This window comes from Scatophagus argus, chromosome 16, assembly GCF_020382885.2.
Source record: "Scatophagus argus isolate fScaArg1 chromosome 16, fScaArg1.pri, whole genome shotgun sequence".
Classification (NCBI taxonomy): Eukaryota; Metazoa; Chordata; class Actinopteri; family Scatophagidae; genus Scatophagus; species Scatophagus argus.
Genome location: NC_058508.1, coordinates 19,636,442 through 19,655,902, shown reverse-complemented (window position 1 = coordinate 19,655,902; position 19,461 = coordinate 19,636,442). Strand labels below are relative to the sequence as shown.

The following is a 19,461-nucleotide window of genomic DNA, read 5'->3' as shown; positions in this document are numbered from 1 at the left end:
CAGGTAAAAACCACAGAGGTTTTTCAGTCAGACTGGGAGCATCCACCCTGCTGAAGGGTCCTTTATCAAGCTGCTGAAGCCCGAAGCTCCTGCGTGGCTGCTGTTTTATGGCAGGCCTGCGTGTGAGAAAGGATGAGAGAAAATCCGACCAGAATCAGGATCAGTCTGTGGGTTTTCTTCAGTCTGTGAGTTTTCCTGCAGGCCCTGACTGATCGTTGGATAGCCACAGCGCCTGTCAGAGAGAGCACCACAATCCCACCACATTCGACAGAGCAAAGCAAAAGAAACTCATGCCGTCAAAACGTTTTTAATTTTACCAAAGTTAATCTACATGACGCTGTAGGTCCCTGCAGGTGACATCCTGCAGGGACACTTTAGAGCCGTGTGTGACAGTTCATTAGGCCTCAGTCTGTACTGAGGTCAAATGAGAGCTTTTACTCTCAGTACAGACTGTGTGGAGACGTGGGGCACGACAGAAAAACTGTTCAGAGACAATGCACAGCTTGAGTTTAACTTGAGATTGTCTTTCAGGCTAATATGTAACAAGGGGGGACGGGAACGGGGGGGGGGACACTTGGTAGGACTGCAGTTGAGGCCTTTGTAGTGAAAAATAACAATAGAAATAACAATAAATCAAAACAAAACGTCATGCAAACAATACCAAAAAGAGCCCTGACCCTTAAAGCTGTGTTTTAAGACACAGAGAAGGAGAAACCCCACTGAGCGTGCGTCTAATATGTGCAAAATAAATATTTGTAGGTAAGGAAATCATCTGTTGGGAGACAATACTGATAATGACACCAAACAGAATCTCATTCGCATTTGTTTATTTTACATTGAATGAAAAACGTATGACACAAAATATATTAAAGGTGAAGTTTGACCCCTCTGAGCCTCTGTAGGGGTCCCTGAACCACACGTTGGAGACCACACGCACACACACAGGCTAGAATAGACCCAGGCTTTAGGGTTGAAGGGGAGGAGGGGGAGGAGGGGGAGGCCCATGTCCCTCATAGTGCAGAAAAGAAAAAAAGAAAATCTCAACAAAGTGGATGGGAACTTTAAGTTTGGGGGCGGAGTTTCCCGACAGATGGCTGCGATGACCAATGAGCGCTCAGTCGTATTCTGCCGCAACCAACCACATCATCCTCCCTTGGAACGACACGCCACACGAGAAATGTGCACAGGCGTGAGGCTGAGCTGAGCTGTTGTGTTGTCACTCTGCAGAGCAGGCAAACAGGCAGCGATGTGCTGAACTGCTGAGCCCGCACAGCACGTCTCTGCTTTCTCAACCCCAAAGTGAGCTGCGAAGCCACAGCAACAAAACAGACCATGGTCATCCCCACCAGAGAGAGCTGGGTGCCCAACAAGAGGCCCGATCACAGTGCGGGATCATCCGTGTGGTGGATGAAGTGAATGTGGGCACAAAGAAAGGCAGCGGCGTGCAGAGCTGCAGCGAGCGAGCGACCGGAGGAACAAGAAAAGCAAAGCCGAGCGTGTGTTTTCTTAAGGGAGCGGAGTGGGGGATGTCGGCCAGAAGTGGAGCAGCAGCACCTCGGGGGTGCAGCAACCCCAGCCTGCTGCCCCTCAGAGCCACAGTGCCTTACCAGCTCCAGAGGGGCTCAGCTCTCCTCTGTCGAGAGGTCAACACGGGTAAATACACACCGAGGAGGAGGAAGAGGAGGAGGAGGAGGAGGGGGGGTTAAGTCTGCATTCAGGTCCATGTGGTCCAGAGCTGCAAAGTTTATTTTGTCTCACCTGGTCATCATTATCTGATTTAGTGTGTTTCCTGTGGTGAAGCGTGTTTTATTGTCGAAACGCGGTGGATTCCACTGCAACAAAACCGATTTCACTTCCTATCACTTCTTTATCTCTTTATTATATCACAGCAAAGTATGAATCAGCAACTATTTGATAACCTATTAATCATTTTATCAGGAAAGGAGGGACAAGCTGCCTTTCTCTGTGGTTGTAAATTGAATATTTTGAGGTTTTTGACTGTCGGTTGGACAGAAACTGGGCCTGTGATGGGCCTGATGTGATGGACAAAAAGAACCAGTTAGTTCATTGAGAAGGTAATCAGCAGTTTAATCAGTAATGCTAATAATTGTTGGTTGCTCCTAACACGTAACATCAGTCCCGGGTTAGTCACACAATAATAACCATCTTTGAACTTGTGTGCATACACACGTGATGATTTACAGGACGTCTGAGCAGAGCAGTGTTTAAAAATGTGATAACTAGAAGGACAAAGACTTCAGGGAACAAACTGCTTCAGCTTTTTACTAGAACATCTACTAGTTTTGCCAGTTGCAGCATGCTATGAGAAAGCTAAGTGAACAGTGAAGGCTGCCCTCCCTGAAACGTAACACTGGTCTCATAATGTTATTTGGACTCTGAGTGGCCCCCCTTTGCACTCTGACCTGCAGGATCTGCGCTGCTTCGTGCTCACACAGCAGCAGCTTTGGAGGCTTCTTTGTTTGAGTTTGAGCACGTTGTTAACTATAGCCTTGAAAGTCACATCTGCATGTTGTGGTGTTTATTTATACATCCTGTGTACCCTGCAACCTGGCCCGATGACAACCTGTAATGTGTGCGTGTGTGTGTGTGTGTGTTTGGGATTGCTGGTAGAAAAACCAGGAGCCTGTGGTGACTGTTGTGAGTGTTGTGTAGCTGGATGGCTTTGCTTCAGGTCAAAGGCATAGTCCACACCTGCCAGAGATTACAAAGAGCTGCCAACACACACACACACACACACACACACAACTCTGCACTCTGCTTGCTTATTGGTGAAGAGGAAGCCTGGGAGCAATTTTCTGTACAACCACCACTTGTTTTAAAATACTGTTAACCCTCTTAAAGAGAGTTTTTATACACAGAGTTACTGGCTAAACATGATGACACAGGCACGAGTTTTTCTAACTCGTTGCAACAAGTACCGAGTTAAGGCTTGCACAACCCCGACATGCTCTCTGAGTTGACTTGTTTTATTTCTCTTCCAAAAAGCTGACAGGACTGCGGCTCGCCCGCCGAAACCCACCATGCGGCGAACCCTTTCTCTGGACGCCATCGTTGGACCGTATCTGCAGGGACAGTGGCCCAAAGAGGCGGAGAGCTCGGCTGTCACGTGCGTCAATGACAAAGCCACGCAGGTGAGTACTCGTACGTCAGGAGGTTGTCACATCAGACGTGATACCTTTGGTGTAATAACTGCGGTTAAACCAAACCCTAGCCCCGGTTTGGTTTAACCGAATGAATGAATGAGGGTTATTTGGAGTGAAAACTCTTTTCCCATAAAACCTGTTGCTTCATGCTGCAGAAGGAAAGCACACAGGAGACCAAATGTCTTCTCCTCTCGTGCTTTTCTTGCACGATTTTTGTGGATGACAAGATGCTGGCTCTGCAGGTGTCAGCTTGATGCTGCGAGTAGACGGCAGCCAACTGGAAATAGACGTTTTTGTTCTTCTTCTTGAAACTGTTCTTCCCTCGCTCCCCCCACCCTTGACTGTATCTGCTCCTAACTGGTGCACAAAGCCCCGACTAACATCACCAAGCTCCACAGCTTCGTCTGCGCTCCTGACACAGTTTAGACCCGAGCGAACCCCCTTCGCCTCCATTGTGAGGAGCAGACCCCTCCTGACCTCATTATACAGACACCCCATCCCCCAGCAGCACTCTGCTCCACCACACACACACACGCACACACACTCACACACACACACACACACACACACACACACACACACACGCACACACACACACACACACACACACACACGCGCGCACCAGCACCGCCTTCTGCCGTAATTACTCTGCATATTTCACTTCCTCAGTTTTCCTGCATAATTTTTGCATCATTAGATTGCATGACAGCGCTGCTTATCTAAAAAGTAAATAAACAAATAAATAAAATGAAGCAAACTTCCTGTGATCTAAGTCAAAAGAAAACAAATAATACAACTATTTGCACAGACATGTTCACATGCATAAATCTGAACAGTGTGTGTAAAGTTGCATTTGTATTATTCTAATGAAAGTTTTTACCTTTTCATGCTGAACCAGTTGTTCAATAAATCAGTTAGTCCAGCCAAGGAATTGTATACCACCATGCGAATATGCCAAATATTCTCAGCGTAAAGCCTTTAAAATGTGACGGTCTGCTGCGAGAATCACGGTTTATTTGATTTTATGCAGACAAATTAATTCATAGCTCAGTGGAAAAGATAGATAGACAGATACTTTATTGATCCTGAGGCAAATTCAAGAAAATAGTCGAAAATAATCACCGTTATGTGAGCGGGAATTAAGTACACGTTAACGAGTCGTCCTAGCTGGAAACACCCGCCATGCCAGGCCAAATGTTCAGCCTCCGTTTAGTCTTTTTATAGGTTTGTGTCTCATGATCTGCCGTCTTCATGCTTTGGATGATGGCTGGGGTGGGGGAGGCCTGGCACCTGTAACTCTACACCGGAGTCACTGTGTGACAGACTCGCACCGCGTTCTGACTTACTTAGCCAGGCGATGGACTCCATACGAGCTGAGGAAACGAGATGGTGTCAGGCAGTCTTGACACCTTTGAGGTTTCTGAGATATGAGGCCGACTCCTAAAGCTCAGCTTCTACTTTGGGGACAGAAAACGGTGACATGGCGGTGAGAGCTAAACGACCGTGTGTAATGTTAGCCGCCTTATGAATGGCAGGGACGCCAGTGAGTGGATCAGATCGTTTCCAAGTGTATGAGGCAGCTGACTCGTGGAGCAGGAAGGCAGCAGAGCAGTGGAGGATCTGAGTGTCCTGCAGCAGGTCAGCTCAGCCCGGGTTTCACCTGATGATGAACTTCCAGCCGCCGTCCGCTCCCAACCAGCCGCCGGGAGCAGTTAACCACACTCCCCCCGGCAGGAGATCAAGAGTCAACGTGAAGAAATCGGTAGGGTCGTGCGAGTGAAAGTAGGACGTTACCGAGTTGTGACTGACAAAAGAAGAAGTGCACACAAAACAAAAAAGTCTCCCCGCAGGCTGTTTTTCTGAATTGTTTTTCCTCCACACTTTGTGACTTTGTGAATAACAGGGTTACTGCATACGTGATTGTGTGTGCGTGTGTGTGTGTGAGTGCACTGAGGTGTTGAATGCTGATACTTGTGCTGTATTTATAGTCATTACAATGATGTGGTTTGGATGTTTTCTCATGTGTGTGGAAGTGGGGCTGTTTTGCAGCTCCGAGTGGTTTTCTCATCGCCTCCGCTGTACAGCTGTTGTGGGGCAGGTGCGCAAGACAGCTGTGGGCTCCACTTCTGCGTCGTACTCGAGTTGTTGTGTCGATTGGAGTTCGCTGCGTGACACATGCAGCATTTCTGCTCTAAGTGTCTCAAGACAACCAGAGCCCAGTCAGAGAGTGAGAAAGAAGTCTGCGAAGGCAATGAAACGTGACAGGAATGAAACTTTAAAACGTCACCGTGTGACCGCGTGAACATTTCCGCCTCACGTCACGTCGTTACGGTGATTTTCATCAGCATTGGCTGTTATTTCACAATGAAAACAACAGCAAGTCCACGCTACTTGCATCTTTTGAGAGACCCCATGGTGGCGGAAGTTACGTATTGTGTGTTTAGCACGAAATGTTATCAACAGACACGCTGGACTCTTTTCTTTACCACATTGTGATTTCATCTCTTCCAAAGACTCCAAGTTCCTGGGCCGAGGAGACCCGAGGAAGGAGAAGCAGTGGCGGGCACAAGCGCTCAGCGTCATGGGGCAGCGCAGAGCACCTGAGGGAGGCAAGTACTGCAGCGGATCACTGATCACCTGTTCTGTTACTCGCAACCTTAACTCGACACCCTCCAGCATTAACCTCCCTCTGAGGGGAAGAAGACTCTCCAGTGACTCCTGAATCATTTCTCTCTCCACTCTGCCCTCAGGTGGCCAAGCTGAGGCACCAGCTGCAGAAACGCTCCCGTCATGCTCCTCCCTCGGCAGGATATGAGCTGCCCCACCCCCCGCTGCCAGCGGGTCATGCAGCAGGCATCACTCAGGTAGCCCACTGCTCTCTCGTCTTCCCATGACATGCGAGGCAAAGACACAGAGAACAATGTTTTCACGAGAGACACTGATGCCAAACGGTCTTCCACGGCAGACTAACAAGAGCTTAGTGACAGGGATATAAAAAACACGGGTGCTTTTCTTAGGAACTGCTGTCATCGCAGCTCCTGCATGCTGTCACAGAAAGACAATTTGAAACCAGCATGTCATACTGTGCCGAGGGCCAAACCTGCAGACAGACACTGAGATGTGGGGGAGGGGAGCATCAGATATTAGTAGACGAAGGCCTTCAGAAAAACACCCAAACAGTATCGCGTTTATAGATTTCTTTTAGCTTTTGTGGGCATTTCATAGGTGCGATTACGTGCTTTTGTTGAACCAGACACCAGACCACAGTTTTGCACAAGTGCACATCAAACACGCCGTCTCTGCCTGTATTTGACTGTCTGTGCAGACGATGCCCCTGATTCCGCTGAACAGACTCGCCCCTCGGCTGCGACGCAGCGTCGAAGGTCTGAACCTGGAGCTGGAAGAGGTGTTTGTTTCGGAGAAACCTGACGAGCAGCACGAGGTGAGCCCACGCGTTTCTGTTTCTGAAAAGCTGATTGTCCTTTAAACAGTGACTTTAGTTTTGATATTGAGACTTGAGATTGAAATGTGTATTGTTGGATTCATTTTGACAGCAGAAAGTCCTAATGATCACTTCTTTCCTCCTAAACATTCCAGATTTTGGATATCCCAGATGGCCACAGGGCACCTGTCCCGGTCCAGAGATGCAGCAGTGGCTCTCAGAGCGAGTCCTCCCCGGGCCCCCTGGATCCTTCCCTCCTCTCTCCCTCTCAGTCCCCCTGTCCTCTAGATCCATCGCTTCTGTCGCCTTCAAGTTCCCCTTGTCCACTGAACCCATCTCTTTTGTGCCCATCACAGTCTCCGTGTGCCATGGGAGAGCCGGGTTAGACAACTTTACACTTTCTGTGGCGCGTCTTTTGCTAAGTATAATTTTCATTCAGTTTTAATAAAGGTTTGGGTGTTTCTGTCCTTCCATGCAGAGCCGGTGGAGACCCTGTGTCCCTCCCCGTCAACATTGCTCCCTTCATTTGCATTGGATCCTCCTTTGTTGCAGTCCTGTTCCTCCTCTCCACGTCCCAACAAAACCTGCTCCTTCCAGCGTGAGCCACCAGAGGGCTGCGAGAGAGTTCGAGTATGCGAGGAGACATTGTAAGTCAGCAGACCAAACGATCGTGCAGAAATCATATGATTATGTGAGCGTTCTTTAGTCACTTTGTCCAGAATGTGACGTTTCATGGACTTTTATTGAAAACAATATGAAAATGATTGAGTCACAGACTTAACTGTTATTTGGATGTTTGAGATACATGCAGAGCTGTGAGTTTTGTTGCCCTTAAGCATCCACTATTCTGTGGTGCGTACCGACTCTCCATCGCTTTACCCCCAGGTCTGCCTGTCAGGATGAGCCTCTGCTCCAGCCATCCTGCCCTGACCCCAATAAAGTCAACTTTACCCCCCATGGAGGCTCCGCTTTCTGCCCCGTCAGTCTTCTGAAGCCCCTGCTGCCCTCCATGGACCTCCTCTTCCGCGGCCTGTCAGTCTCTCCGGTCACTGGCTGCCCAGGTCAGGCCTCTCCCACCAGGCACCTGGGGATGCAGTAGGTGGATGCCGGCGTCTGAGCAGAGCCTCTCAGGACTAAACCACACTGCACTGCCTGGACCTGCAGAACCTCAGTATGTTTTATATGCAGGGTGTGAACAGATAGCTGTGGTTGCTGACTCATCACTGCTGTAATGTGCTGTGATCAAACAAAGAGACTTTGTGACTGTAAGCAATTCATCATACTCTACATTAATCATTTTACTGATTATTTCCACCTACAGGATGCTTGGATTGAGCTGATATTTACCTCATCAGCACTTAAATTGTCCCACTGTCCCCCCCGTAGGGGTGTTTGATTAGACTACAGGAGTGGATTTCTGGAAGTGTTGGAAAATGCTGGTAAAGTTTGATGGTTGTGACTGAGTTTTTGACATTGCTTTTTGATAAAACTGATTGTTGTTTTAGTTATGCACCAGCATTTGAGACAAAGACTGCAGTCTGTGAGTTTCTTTTTTTTTTTAAATTCACCTAAGTGTCAAAATGAGTGAATTCAGAGGCAAAACCCGAGCACTTACAACACTTGAGTATTACTTTCTTACCTTTACTATTGATTCGTTTCCTAGTAAAGCGTTGTTAAGTTTAGATGAACCGTCAGCTTCTTAATTTGAGAGCCTTCATTGATGAACAACATACTTGATGGGTTTATTTCTGACATTTCTTAAAATCTGTTGGTTGAAGAGAAATATTTTTGGCCTATAGTTTATGGTGGCCTACTTTTCTACAGATGTATTTCTAGGAAGATATATATTTTTGTATCTTTTTGAGGAGTTATAATGCTAGTGATACTGCTTTTGTACTCACTGAAGAAATCGACTTGTATTTCTGTTCATACTTTGGTGATATATAAGCCAGAATGGATGTGTTTTTTAGCTTTACTTGCCCACAGCAGGCATTGTTCTAACCAAACTGTTTGAGAATTTGAGTTTTTGTTGAATCTGAGCCTCTTTGGACAAATAGGTTGTGGCCATAAAGTGTTAATGTTTGAATATTCACTTATTCCTTGGGCATGAGTTCATGTTCAGAAGGATGAAACACTGTATAAGCGTGACCCTATGCAACACCGATTTTAAAAAACAAAAAAACAAAAACAAAAACATGCCCTGTAGTGAAAATAAATGAGTAATAGTGGATAGGTACTATTTTTCACCCAGTGTTTTTCAGCACCCTTTTCATACTTTTTAGGATGATAACAGTCAGAAATGTTTGGTGTGCTGTTGCCATTGTGAAGAAAATAAATGAACAACATTTTCTGGGCGTTTAAATGCGTTCAATCACGTTTGTCATTCCTGTGGTTTTTCTCTTGTTGTTGTGTCCTGCCTTTGACACGTGGATTTGCGGTTTTTAAATCTAAGCACCGCCCCTTTCACCCAAATCTTTTCTGTGATTGGCCGAGAAAGGATCTCTTTTGCCTTACATGGACCAATGAATTTGATCCACATCCTTGGACGAAGAAAAGGTTCGCGACATTTTAAAGGAAGGACCTCTTACTCTTTAATAGCTGCCTTTACAGGTGCCGCATGCCGTAACACCGCCAAGAAATGTTAATTACAACAAGAACAATTTCTATTTTCGGTAGTGTTTTTGACGGACATCTGATTGTCGCGACTATAACAAACACAATATGATTCATTTACGTTCAAGAACAAATTTATTGAACTAAATCAGACGGTTCAGGCGCGGCTCTTGACACCACTGAGGTCCTTTCACAAAACCAATTTTCCCGACGCGACCGCTCTTTACCACTAAGTATAGGTTCCAGTTCCTCAATGAAAACACGAATTGTTCTCGCCTGACAGGGCAGTTGCCTGCATTACCTGATGCGTTTGATTTTGCAGCTTGTCCTTGAGAATAAATCTAGGCCGTCGGGAGGCAGGAGATATACCAGAATGATATATAATGAACAAATGACATGACATCTGTTTGTGTGTCTCTATACAATTCAAGGGACCGTTAGCAACACGCTTTAGCAAGTTAACACTCACTGAGTACATGACAGTTTGACGATATTTATCGGCAAACCTAAAACCAGCTTTACCACCGAAACCACATCTAACACAAAACCGCGAGCACCATTTCCGGGCTCGTGACATCGGCTATAGTGGAGCGGGACGTCGGTGTGAGGGGAACGGGTAGCGGAGCGGTGTCGGTTTCCATACCTGCGCTGGTGGACGGCAGCATGGCTGCGGGAAAAGGAGCCGGGAGGCCCGCCTCACTGTGGGACAATATGAGAGTACGATTTGCCGTTTGTTTCCTCGGAGTCTTCGTGTGTTACTTTTACTACGGAATATTACAAGAGACAATGTAAGTAACAGTGACCAGCTTAGGTTATGTTACACAGCTGGTACAGATAGCGTTCTCTGTGCCAAACTCCATTCAAAATTACTACAATTTAACGTTGCACTGCCCGGTGAAAGTTTCCAATTCACTACGAGCTTGGCGTTTATTTGACATTGCCATAACCAATTTACAAGAAAATATAAACAATGTGTGGGTGTCTTGAATCTGTTCGTTATGTAATCGCATGTCAGGTATACAGCGTTTCCTATACCTGTACGAAAGCCGAATCTGGCATTAAATCGTCATATTTTGGAATGGAGTTTGGTGTGACATTGGTTGTTACATTGGAAAATGCAAAGCGTTGGCAGAGGACCTTTGTTTCCAGTTAACCAAAACTACTGTCTCATTCACAGTAGACTGTGAAGACTGTACAACTCAACCGTGTAGTCTTCATTTCCTCCCTTATACGGATATGTATATAGCTGTATATTGTATAATGTTTACTTGCAAACTGTTAATTTATAAACTCTTTATGTTTTGGAAACTGTTTTGCACACTTTTTGCACCCTATTCTGTTCTTGTGAGCTGCCATGACAAGTGAATTTCCCAGCTGTGGGATCAATAAAGTTCATCTTATCTTGTCTTATCTCTCCTAGGTGGGGCAATACTTTTGTTCTGTGCCTGTAACCAACATTATTGTTTATACTTTTATTATGTTTAACTTGAAATTTAAAAACATCAGCAAGTCACAATGGTAATTTGTGGTTCACTACGCAGAGTAAATGAAGCAATCTGAGCTCAGCCTGTTTGGCATATCACACACCGAGGCATGACACGGATGGTATGCTGTTGCCTAAGTCACTACAGTGGTCTGGGATCATATCTGGTGTCAAAATGGTGACTCAAAACTGGCATCTCACCCAAGAAGCCCTTTCAGAAAACAAAATGATTGACTTCCATGATATGTTGTTGTTAAACAATGCTCATGTTATGCCGTCCTTTGAGTTCTTGGCAGCTATTGCTCATTAACACAAGCAAGCAAGCAACACTACTCCTTGAAATTGTTGGTCCCCTAACAAATGTCACCACTGCCACTCCTCCCTGTCAGTTGTAATTTAATGCATTATGACCTCTCCTTTCTGACGGGTCTTTTCATAGCTTGGAGACTCATGAAAGCACTCCACTCTTTAACCCCTTCTCCCTCCAGGAAGGCTGTTGCTGGCTGTTTAAGCTTTAAAGTCTGATTTGTCTGATTGTTTCTTTGACTTTTTCAGCACGCGGGGTGATTATGGCCAGGGAGACAAAAAGGAGAAGTTCAGATTCGCTCGCACGCTGGTCTGCATCCAGTGCATTATCAGTGCTCTGTTTGCTAAGATCTGTGAGTATGTGCTGTACAGAAGAGGCACAAAAAACAAAACAAGAAAAGCATCCAAAATAGATTTCTGAAGTTGTGAATTTGCTTTAGCACAGTTGTGAGAGAGATTTTCAGACTGTAACATTTGCATCATAGAGTGTACTTGAAATCTATCATATGGCTAATTGATGCCTGTTAAGGAAAAATCTTCCTCTCTATCATCAGTGATTCAGTTTTTTGAGGGCTCCAAGCCGGATCACACCAAGAGCTGGCTCTACGGCCTGTGTTCCCTCTCTTATCTCGGAGCCATGGTGTCCAGTAACTCTGCCCTTCAGTATGTCAACTACCCCACACAGGTTAGTCTGTGCTTCAAATGGTTCAAAGTTAGCGGGTTAACACGATTCTTTTGGATTCTTTCATGCTTTGTGCTATTGTATCCTAAAGCTATGTTTTTGCTGTGACAGGTGTTGGGGAAGTCCTGCAAGCCCATACCAGGTAAATGTGGTGACATCACGTTTAGGTGGCCTTCTGCCTACATATCACTGGGATACCTGCATATCACATACACGTAATAAGATAATAAGTTTATCAATCAGCACTGATGCTATTTTATCACTTCCCGCCTTTTTGGGCCTTTGCTGTGTGTCAATATTAACTCAGCGTCTGCAGTTGTGCTGATGTACAAAAGTGTACATCAGCACAACTGCAGGCATACGAGAGACACACTGAGTAAACAATGTGTGGAGAGCATACAAGACAGGTTAGTGCAGTACAGTGTGTTCTGTTTGAACATGAAGAGTTTATCTCCCTGCTCACAGCTTGGTTATCTCTTGTTACACATACAGAAAGAAACACACACACACACACACACACACTTTCTTCATCCACATGTTCTATTCTCAGGGGTGAAGGCCCCAGAGATGCGAGCCTGGTATCCATGGCTAAAAGCCATCCATCATTCTGTTGTCGTGTTGTTGCAGTGATGATCCTCGGTGTGACGTTACTGAGAAAGAAGTACCCACTGGCGAAGTACCTGTGTGTGCTGCTTATCGTGGGAGGGGTAGCTCTGTTCCTCTACAAACCCAACAAGAGCTCAGCCGTAGCAGAAGACCATGTTTTTGGGTTTGGGGAGATCCTTCTGGTGAGTTAATACAGCCTTGTGTTCCAACCGTCTCACTCGCCAATCTCTCTGTGTCTGCTGTAGCCATGGCTGCTGTAATATTTCATGGTTCACTCGTGTGTTTCACTGTCATAGCTGGTCTCTCTGACTTTGGACGGTTTGACTGGTGTGGCCCAGGACCACATGAGGGCTCGCTTCCAGACGAGTGCCAACTACATGATGCTGAACATCAACATGTGGTCCATGCTGGTGCTGGGACTAAGTGAGTCACCCGTGCTGTCTGCCAAACTCTTGTATGACTGAACATGTGCTTTGAAGTGCCAGGACGACGGAGGGTTTCTTTCCAACCAGAAACTATCAGGCCGTTTCACTGATTGACACAGCTGCAGCCAGACAGGAAAAACTAATGAGCAAAATCACCTTGATGTGCTTCAGGACTGCCAAAGTATGGCAGAATGAAACGGAAACAGAAACGGTGTTGCACCAAATGTCCCTTTGCAAAGCTTTCTTAATAACTCTCAGAACGCTGAAAGCAAAGGTTTAAATATTTGTTGGTACGCTAATGTTATAAACTTATTTATGCACATTAGCACACAAAATTGTTGAACTGGAAACCTTTTGCAAACTGTCTTTGCAGTAATCTTGTCTGGTGTTTGCCTATCCTGCCACTGAGCTAAAAAAAAAGCCACATTATACTGAATTATAGAGCTTTGCACATGCAATGAAAACATGTCATTTATGTTTATATCTTCTCCTCGAAAAATTCTGAACAGGCCTTAAATGATCTCAACGTTGAAGTTTTTTGTTTGCATGTGGGTCCCTTTGAGCTGCTTGTCCAGTCAGCAGCTGATCAAACTGCAGCTGTATGTCATAGCGCTTGAAGGTGTTTTAGCAAAAACAGCTGAATTATTTATTTGCTGTCGGTCTAACATGCAGTTTAAGTTATGTGATGATTAGGTCTGCTGATTTATAGCATCACAATACATTCTTTCTCACAGACTCGATAGCTGCTGTGATGCAATGACTAATGGCAATTCGAATAAAAAAAAAGAGCAAAAGCCAAAAACAGCTGTGCTACAGGCTCTTTAAGAAAAGGCGAACACTGTTCTCTCAGGAGCCAAAAACCCATTAATTCAGTCAAGCGGGGTGTTTAGTGTTATCTGCATAGATAAGGAATCCTGCACCTCAAAGCCCCTCAGTTCTGTGAGGTTGCTATAATATGCTGAAACGTAATGCACATAAAGACAAATGCAATATAACGAGGGGCTTTCTGAAGTGAGGCACTAATGGGCTCTAAGATAAAGATCAGAAGGTCAAAGTCAGTATGAGGACTGCGAGGCTGTTCGTTCCCATAACACATTAATAGGCAGTGTCTGCTGTCTCTTACTAAGTGTCCATCTTTCCTACACATCGGCTTCCCACTTTCAGGGCTCTATTTGTTTTTCAACAAGTTTGGAATTCAGTTCCAGGCTGCGTTAAAACGCCTTCAGAAGCCCTCAGTCTCACGTACCTAAAGTCAGCACAGCTTCCTTTAAAAGAAATGTGCCTGAGGAAGCTTTGAAGTCCTGATATTTCCCAAGACACAAAAGTATTCTCAAGCCTCCTCTCCCACGAATCCGTGACACCCCCACACTGAGGCTTCACCCAGCTGCTGTTATTGTGCCACACCAGTTGGTGGTGCTGTATACCCACACTATGAACACTGGGATGTGATTTTCTCATCGGTGGCCCTGATGTGCAGAAAAATGTCACATTTTTTCATGTTCTGTCACTGAGTTGTTTTTGAAATGACATTAATGTTATTTGCTTTTACTGACGCTTTCGTCTCCTCTGCTCTCAGCTGTATTGTGGACAGGCGAGTTGTGGGAGTTCCTTAGCTTTACTGAACGCCACCCGAGTATCATCTACAATATTCTCCTGTTTGGACTGACCAGTGCTTTAGGCCAGGTGGGCGGATGTACTTGTATGAGATGATGACTAATTTTGTGTTACCTGATGAGCTTCCTGACATACAGCACAATCCAAATTACATTCTTTAATGAGTTTTTAAATTCCTTTACCAGACCTTCATCTTTATGACGGTGGTGTACTTTGGCCCTTTGACCTGCTCGATTGTCACCACCACGAGGAAATTCTTCACCATCCTCGGCTCCGTAATTCTGTTTGGCAATGTCATGAGTACGATGCAGTGGGTTGGCACCGTCCTGGTGTTCCTCGGTGAGCGTTTCCTTTGGTTTGACACTCGGTCGCCCTGATTTATTGTTTCTGCCTGTTCAAACATTAATGCATTATATCATATTTTCTTGTTTTTATTTTCTTGTTTAAATTCCTCACATCTTTGGTCGTCTCATTTTAGGTCTTGGACTTGATGCTAAATTTGGCAAAGTCCCCAAGAAGACAACAAACTAAAACATCTGGAGCAAATGAGGGAAAGGCAGAAGCATCGCACATCAAATGGAAACATTTTTAAAAGACATCCTGTACAGGCATACTGTATGTGCCTATGATTTGTTTAAGTACGGCTCAGATTTTCTGTGTTTAAAAGAGAGTTCTTGTAGTTTTCAACTCCAGCTTCCGTTGTGTACTGTTGATATACTGATGAGAGACATTTTTACTTGGAATCAAGACCTGAATGAACTGTGATGGGCTGTTAACATCTTTATCCGACCACAAGATCTCACCCTCTTGCGGGGGAGTTTGGACTGGCTGAAAGACGCTGGTGGAAGACACGGCATTTAGACAAATTCCCTCGGATGGATATCGAATCAAAGAAGGTCTCAGACATACTTTTCCATCATTTTACTCATGAACTTACCACCTGTTATGGCTTGGTTCACAAACTGTTGCTTCAGTATGTTGTAATTATCACACATGTAGTTTATTTCTTGGCAAACGGTTAGGCAAGTATCATGTCATTTATAAAGTATATAAATGGTTATATGTACCCTGTTGAGTGATGTCCAACTTTAATATTGAATTGTTTTTACTTTTATTTTCTACATGCTGAAATTAACTTGCCATAAAAGGAAATTGTAATATGTCATGCAGAGTTTCTTTTTATTACCTCGATTTCACTTAATTGGACCACAGTCAGTGATACTTCCTGCTCCGTCTTTATTTGCACTACAACTGGAAATCATTATCACCAGGAACTTATGTTCCTATCAACCAACCTGTTTTTTTTTTTATTAAAACGATCATTTAAACTCTGAAAACATTTAAACTATTGATATTGAGAAAGCTTTGTATTTTGAGTAGGAAAGTGGCAACATGTTTTGAGCTCCTTTTTTTTTTTTTTTTTTTTTTTAAAAAAGCTTTATCAGTGGTGGTTGCTGCAAATAATTTCTAAACTCATTTAGATTGTGGAAATACATCTAAGCACAAGCAACATTTGCTGTAGTAGCACAATTGCAGGAAATAAGCACTTCTGTTATTAACAGCATGAAAGATGTAAACAAGGTGAAAAAGTACTTGTAAGTTAGGGGACAGCTGCTGCAACCTGAGGATTAAAACTAATTGACTTTGAAAATGCATGTAGTTTTCTTCACGTCTGCTGGAAAGGAAACAGCGCCCCCTGCAGCCACATTGTAGTACAGACAGCTCGCCTCCTCACTCAGAAAGGATGGCAGCAGTAAACCTGTGTGCTTAATATCTCCATCATGTCACCGACGTTGCTGAGTTGAGTCGACCTGTCATTTACTCTTTATTAAATACTGGCATTTTAATTGTCTGGAATAAAATCAAATTAATGAAATTAAAGGTAGAATTAATGCAACACCTTGACAAAATGATCAGATATGACCATAGTGACGGTATGTGAAATTCAATACATTATATCACACATCATATACATTTAGAGAGCAAAGTCAATTCGCAAATGGCAGGAATGTAAACGTGTTTTATTTTGTGCTTTAGAATATCATAATTATAGCAACATTTTTACTACTGCAGCTGTGCCGGAATAAAATGCTCTGTGGAGATAAAGGTTGAACGGATACGACAGCGTGGTGATGAAACCATACGAAATTACTCGGTTTTCTAGTTACATACAGTGCGCCATAAATGGTCTGCATAGCACACAAAGAAGTTAATAATTTTGTGTTTTAACCACCGTCTGTCAGGCAGTATTCCAGCATCCTAAGTGAGCTTTCTCGGTCTTTCTTCCGCCCGATCTCGCAGATAAAGTTGCGCACCGTTTTGGCAAGACTGTCCGTAATCCGATTATTTCTATACAAATCGAGCTTAACCTGTCCCCAGAACCAGCAAAATGCTCGCCACAGTCCGCAAACAACTTAGAAACCACCCAGCTGTAAGTTTAGCTCGGTTGCATTCAACAGATATTTGTGTTACAGTTCCAGTTCCTAATTCTGGTTATCTGTGAATTTTTGTGGCTAACTTAGCTTAGCTAAACTAGTTAGCGCCGTTAGCCGCAGCAGGCTAGTACTCTGACTTTGACCGCACTGACTTTGAGGAAACACGAAGATATGCTTCAGTGTTTATTTTATCATGTTACAATTACGTGTTAACAAACATTTCGCGACGTGGCGCGCCTAAAGACTTTTGGCAGTTGATAATTTGAAGTCAAATCAGGTCACGATTTCATCCACAAGACGATAGCAACTGCTTAGCCAAGAAGAGGGGTCTGTTGAGCCGTAAATAGTAACTTGTTAGCACGTTAGCTGGCTGGGTAACGTTGGCAAGTGTCACTTGGAGATGGTGGTTCTTCTTACAACTCTGAGGCTTCGGAGCCACACGTTATTTTTATTAATCCTCTTCGACTTGGGGGAAGCTAATTTAGTCAAGTGGTGACAAAGAAAATAGTAATTAAAGATAACTCAGCCATGTAGTTTGATTAAACTGTTCCATTTAAACAAAATACAAGAGCAAAGAATTTCAGGCAGGGTAAAAGGCAATAGAGCGTTAGCATTAAATACAGCATTACAGTTACATTTTGTGGGAAATGGTCAGTCTGAAAGCTCTTTTTCCTTAGCTAGTTGTCCAGGGCAGTGTTTACGGTATACTCATGCTGTCAGAAGTCTCTGTGTTTACGGATCAAACTTCCTAGAACCGTGACAGATCGTTTGAGGTTGATAAAGGTTTTTACCTTTTTGTTTGTCACTTACAGCTGATCCCTCTTTTCATCTTCATCGGTGGAGGAGCAACCATGTCTCTGCTGTACCTTGCTCGTCTGGCCTTGAGAAACCCTGATGTCAGGTGAGGACAACCTGCTTGTGTCTTATACTCTACTATTACTTTACTTTTTGCCTTTTCCAAAATGGCAAGTGTGGGAGAAGGAGGGTGCATGTGATGTGCATCTAATGAGATTTGCAGATGAAGGAGGTGAAGAAGCTGACAGTTTTTCAAGTGAAGTAAAATCTGTTACTACCTGCCAAAGAATATCTTTGTCAGGTTACAGTCTCTGTTGATCTTCCATAATGTGTACCTCTTTTCTCCTCTGCAGCTGGGATCGCAAGAACAACCCAGAGCCCTGGAATAAGTTGAGCCCAACTGATCAGTACAAGGTGTGCCTCAAGACTGTGTTACTGTCCTAATGTTCTGTGCTGAAAAGTGTGGGTGGTTTATACAGGGATCATAGTAGGGATCTTGGCCAGACTTGTTGCTCAGCCGTGGATTATTCCTTCAGTTGGATTAATGAAGTGACATAATCTGGTTAATGCTGACTTGTAGTAACAAATCTGATAAAGTCATTAGCTGCTCACGTTTAACCAAACAAATAGGAGAAGACAACAAGGAGACAAATTAACTTCAGAAGTATAAAGAGATGATTATTTTATTGTTACAAGAAAATTTAATAAATCATCTTTTGATGTTAAATGATTGTGTATTAAAGAACATGAGTATGGTGTTATATTGTACCACACACACCCTACAACATAAGCTAAAAGTCACCTGAACTTAACTACTGCTGTTATGGCATCGTGTTGTGAAATATCTGCGTTTGTTCTTGAACTAGCGTGTGTGTCTGTTCTCAGTTTTTTGCAGTTAACATGGACTACAGCAAGCTGAAGAAGGATCGCCCTGACTTCTAAAGATCACATCTGCTGGACCAAAAGCACAAGGATGAGCTGATCCGCACAGCCTCAGTTTGAACCTCTTGAGGGAGCCAGGAGCTAAACCCGCACAATGATGATTTGTTACGTTTTGCCATTGCATCCCATTGGCTTTTTGAAACCTTGTCACTGTGGCTCATTTTCCAATGGTTGTGAATAAAGTCAAGGAGTCTTTTCTCCTCCATACAGAGAAAAGAACCTGCTTCATTTATTGAGCTTCTATTTATGGGCACTTTCTGTTTATTTGATTTTGGGTCATGGTTTTATTTGTGTTGTCACTGTGATACATATTGCATACTTTTATTTGCATTACCACACAGACCACCTTCCACACAGTTTACAGTTATGTCATGCTCTGCTGTTACTATATCAGCTACGCTTTCAACTCATTTCACCTTCGACCCCGCCTTCACCCGGCTACTGGTGAATTATATGGCACACTATTCTTGGCTGCTATCCAGAGTCCTGTTGGTGTTGCGGGATAAGACTAACCTGGTCACGTGTGAGCAGTGCGCTCCCTCTGGTGTCAGTTGTGGTAGCCCAGACGATAAGATGAGGAAGCCATGAGTATTTATTCCTGTTTGTAAGACCTACCAGCTGCACAGTGCCTCTGCCTATGTGAGTTTAGATGCTTTCAGAAGATGCCATAGTTACAGACTTTGAAAGGGAGGAGGCAAAGGGGCTGCCCATGCAAAGGTTGATTTATATTTGTTTAAAGCAATGAGATGTTCATGTGCCATGGAAACAGAACCATGGTGGGACACGTGGAGGTGTTTCTCCATATAGAATGCCATCACTCTCCGCCGGATGAGTTTGTAAATGTCAACAGGTCGTGCTGTCCCATATGCAGCTTGGTGAAATGCGACAAGGATCAGCAGCCAACGCAGCGCAGAAAATGTCAAGGAGACCTTCGTATTTGAATAGAAGCCCACG

General features: G+C 44.3%; 3 protein-coding genes across 5 annotated transcripts; all 3 read left to right on the top strand.

Annotated features, from left to right (window-relative positions):
* Nucleotides 1-1,155: 1,155 nt before the first annotated feature.
* On the top strand, nucleotides 1,156-8,977 carry fam117aa (family with sequence similarity 117 member Aa). Of its 3 annotated transcripts, XM_046415605.1 has the most exons (8): nucleotides 1,157-1,653; nucleotides 3,007-3,152; nucleotides 5,678-5,773; nucleotides 5,915-6,028; nucleotides 6,490-6,606; nucleotides 6,762-6,987; nucleotides 7,085-7,253; nucleotides 7,492-8,977. In XM_046415605.1, exons 1-8 carry the CDS (start codon nucleotides 1,527-1,529, stop codon nucleotides 7,703-7,705), a joined length of 1,209 nt encoding a protein of 402 aa, XP_046271561.1. In that variant the 5' UTR covers nucleotides 1,157-1,526; the 3' UTR covers nucleotides 7,706-8,977. The 3 variants fall into 3 exon arrangements, with proteins under 3 accessions (XP_046271563.1, XP_046271561.1, XP_046271562.1); XM_046415606.1 differs by lacking the exons at nucleotides 1,157-1,653; nucleotides 3,007-3,152 and adding an exon at nucleotides 4,121-4,926; XM_046415607.1 differs by lacking the exons at nucleotides 5,678-5,773; nucleotides 5,915-6,028 and having other exon boundaries at nucleotides 1,156-1,653.
* Nucleotides 8,978-9,405: 428 nt separating this feature from the next.
* On the top strand, nucleotides 9,406-15,500 carry slc35b1 (solute carrier family 35 member B1). The gene is made up of 9 exons (XM_046415608.1): nucleotides 9,406-10,007; nucleotides 11,258-11,361; nucleotides 11,563-11,693; nucleotides 11,802-11,832; nucleotides 12,318-12,478; nucleotides 12,593-12,719; nucleotides 14,298-14,404; nucleotides 14,521-14,674; nucleotides 14,814-15,500. The coding sequence occupies exons 1-9, from the start codon at nucleotides 9,883-9,885 to the stop codon at nucleotides 14,864-14,866; spliced, it is 993 nt and encodes a 330-aa protein (XP_046271564.1). The 5' UTR covers nucleotides 9,406-9,882; the 3' UTR covers nucleotides 14,867-15,500.
* Nucleotides 15,501-16,606: 1,106 nt separating this feature from the next.
* Nucleotides 16,607-18,723, top strand: ndufa4a (NDUFA4 mitochondrial complex associated a). The gene is made up of 4 exons (XM_046416392.1): nucleotides 16,607-16,766; nucleotides 17,583-17,671; nucleotides 17,919-17,979; nucleotides 18,451-18,723. The coding sequence occupies exons 1-4, from the start codon at nucleotides 16,725-16,727 to the stop codon at nucleotides 18,505-18,507; spliced, it is 249 nt and encodes an 82-aa protein (XP_046272348.1). The 5' UTR covers nucleotides 16,607-16,724; the 3' UTR covers nucleotides 18,508-18,723.
* The last annotated feature ends 738 nt before the right edge of the window (nucleotides 18,724-19,461 follow it).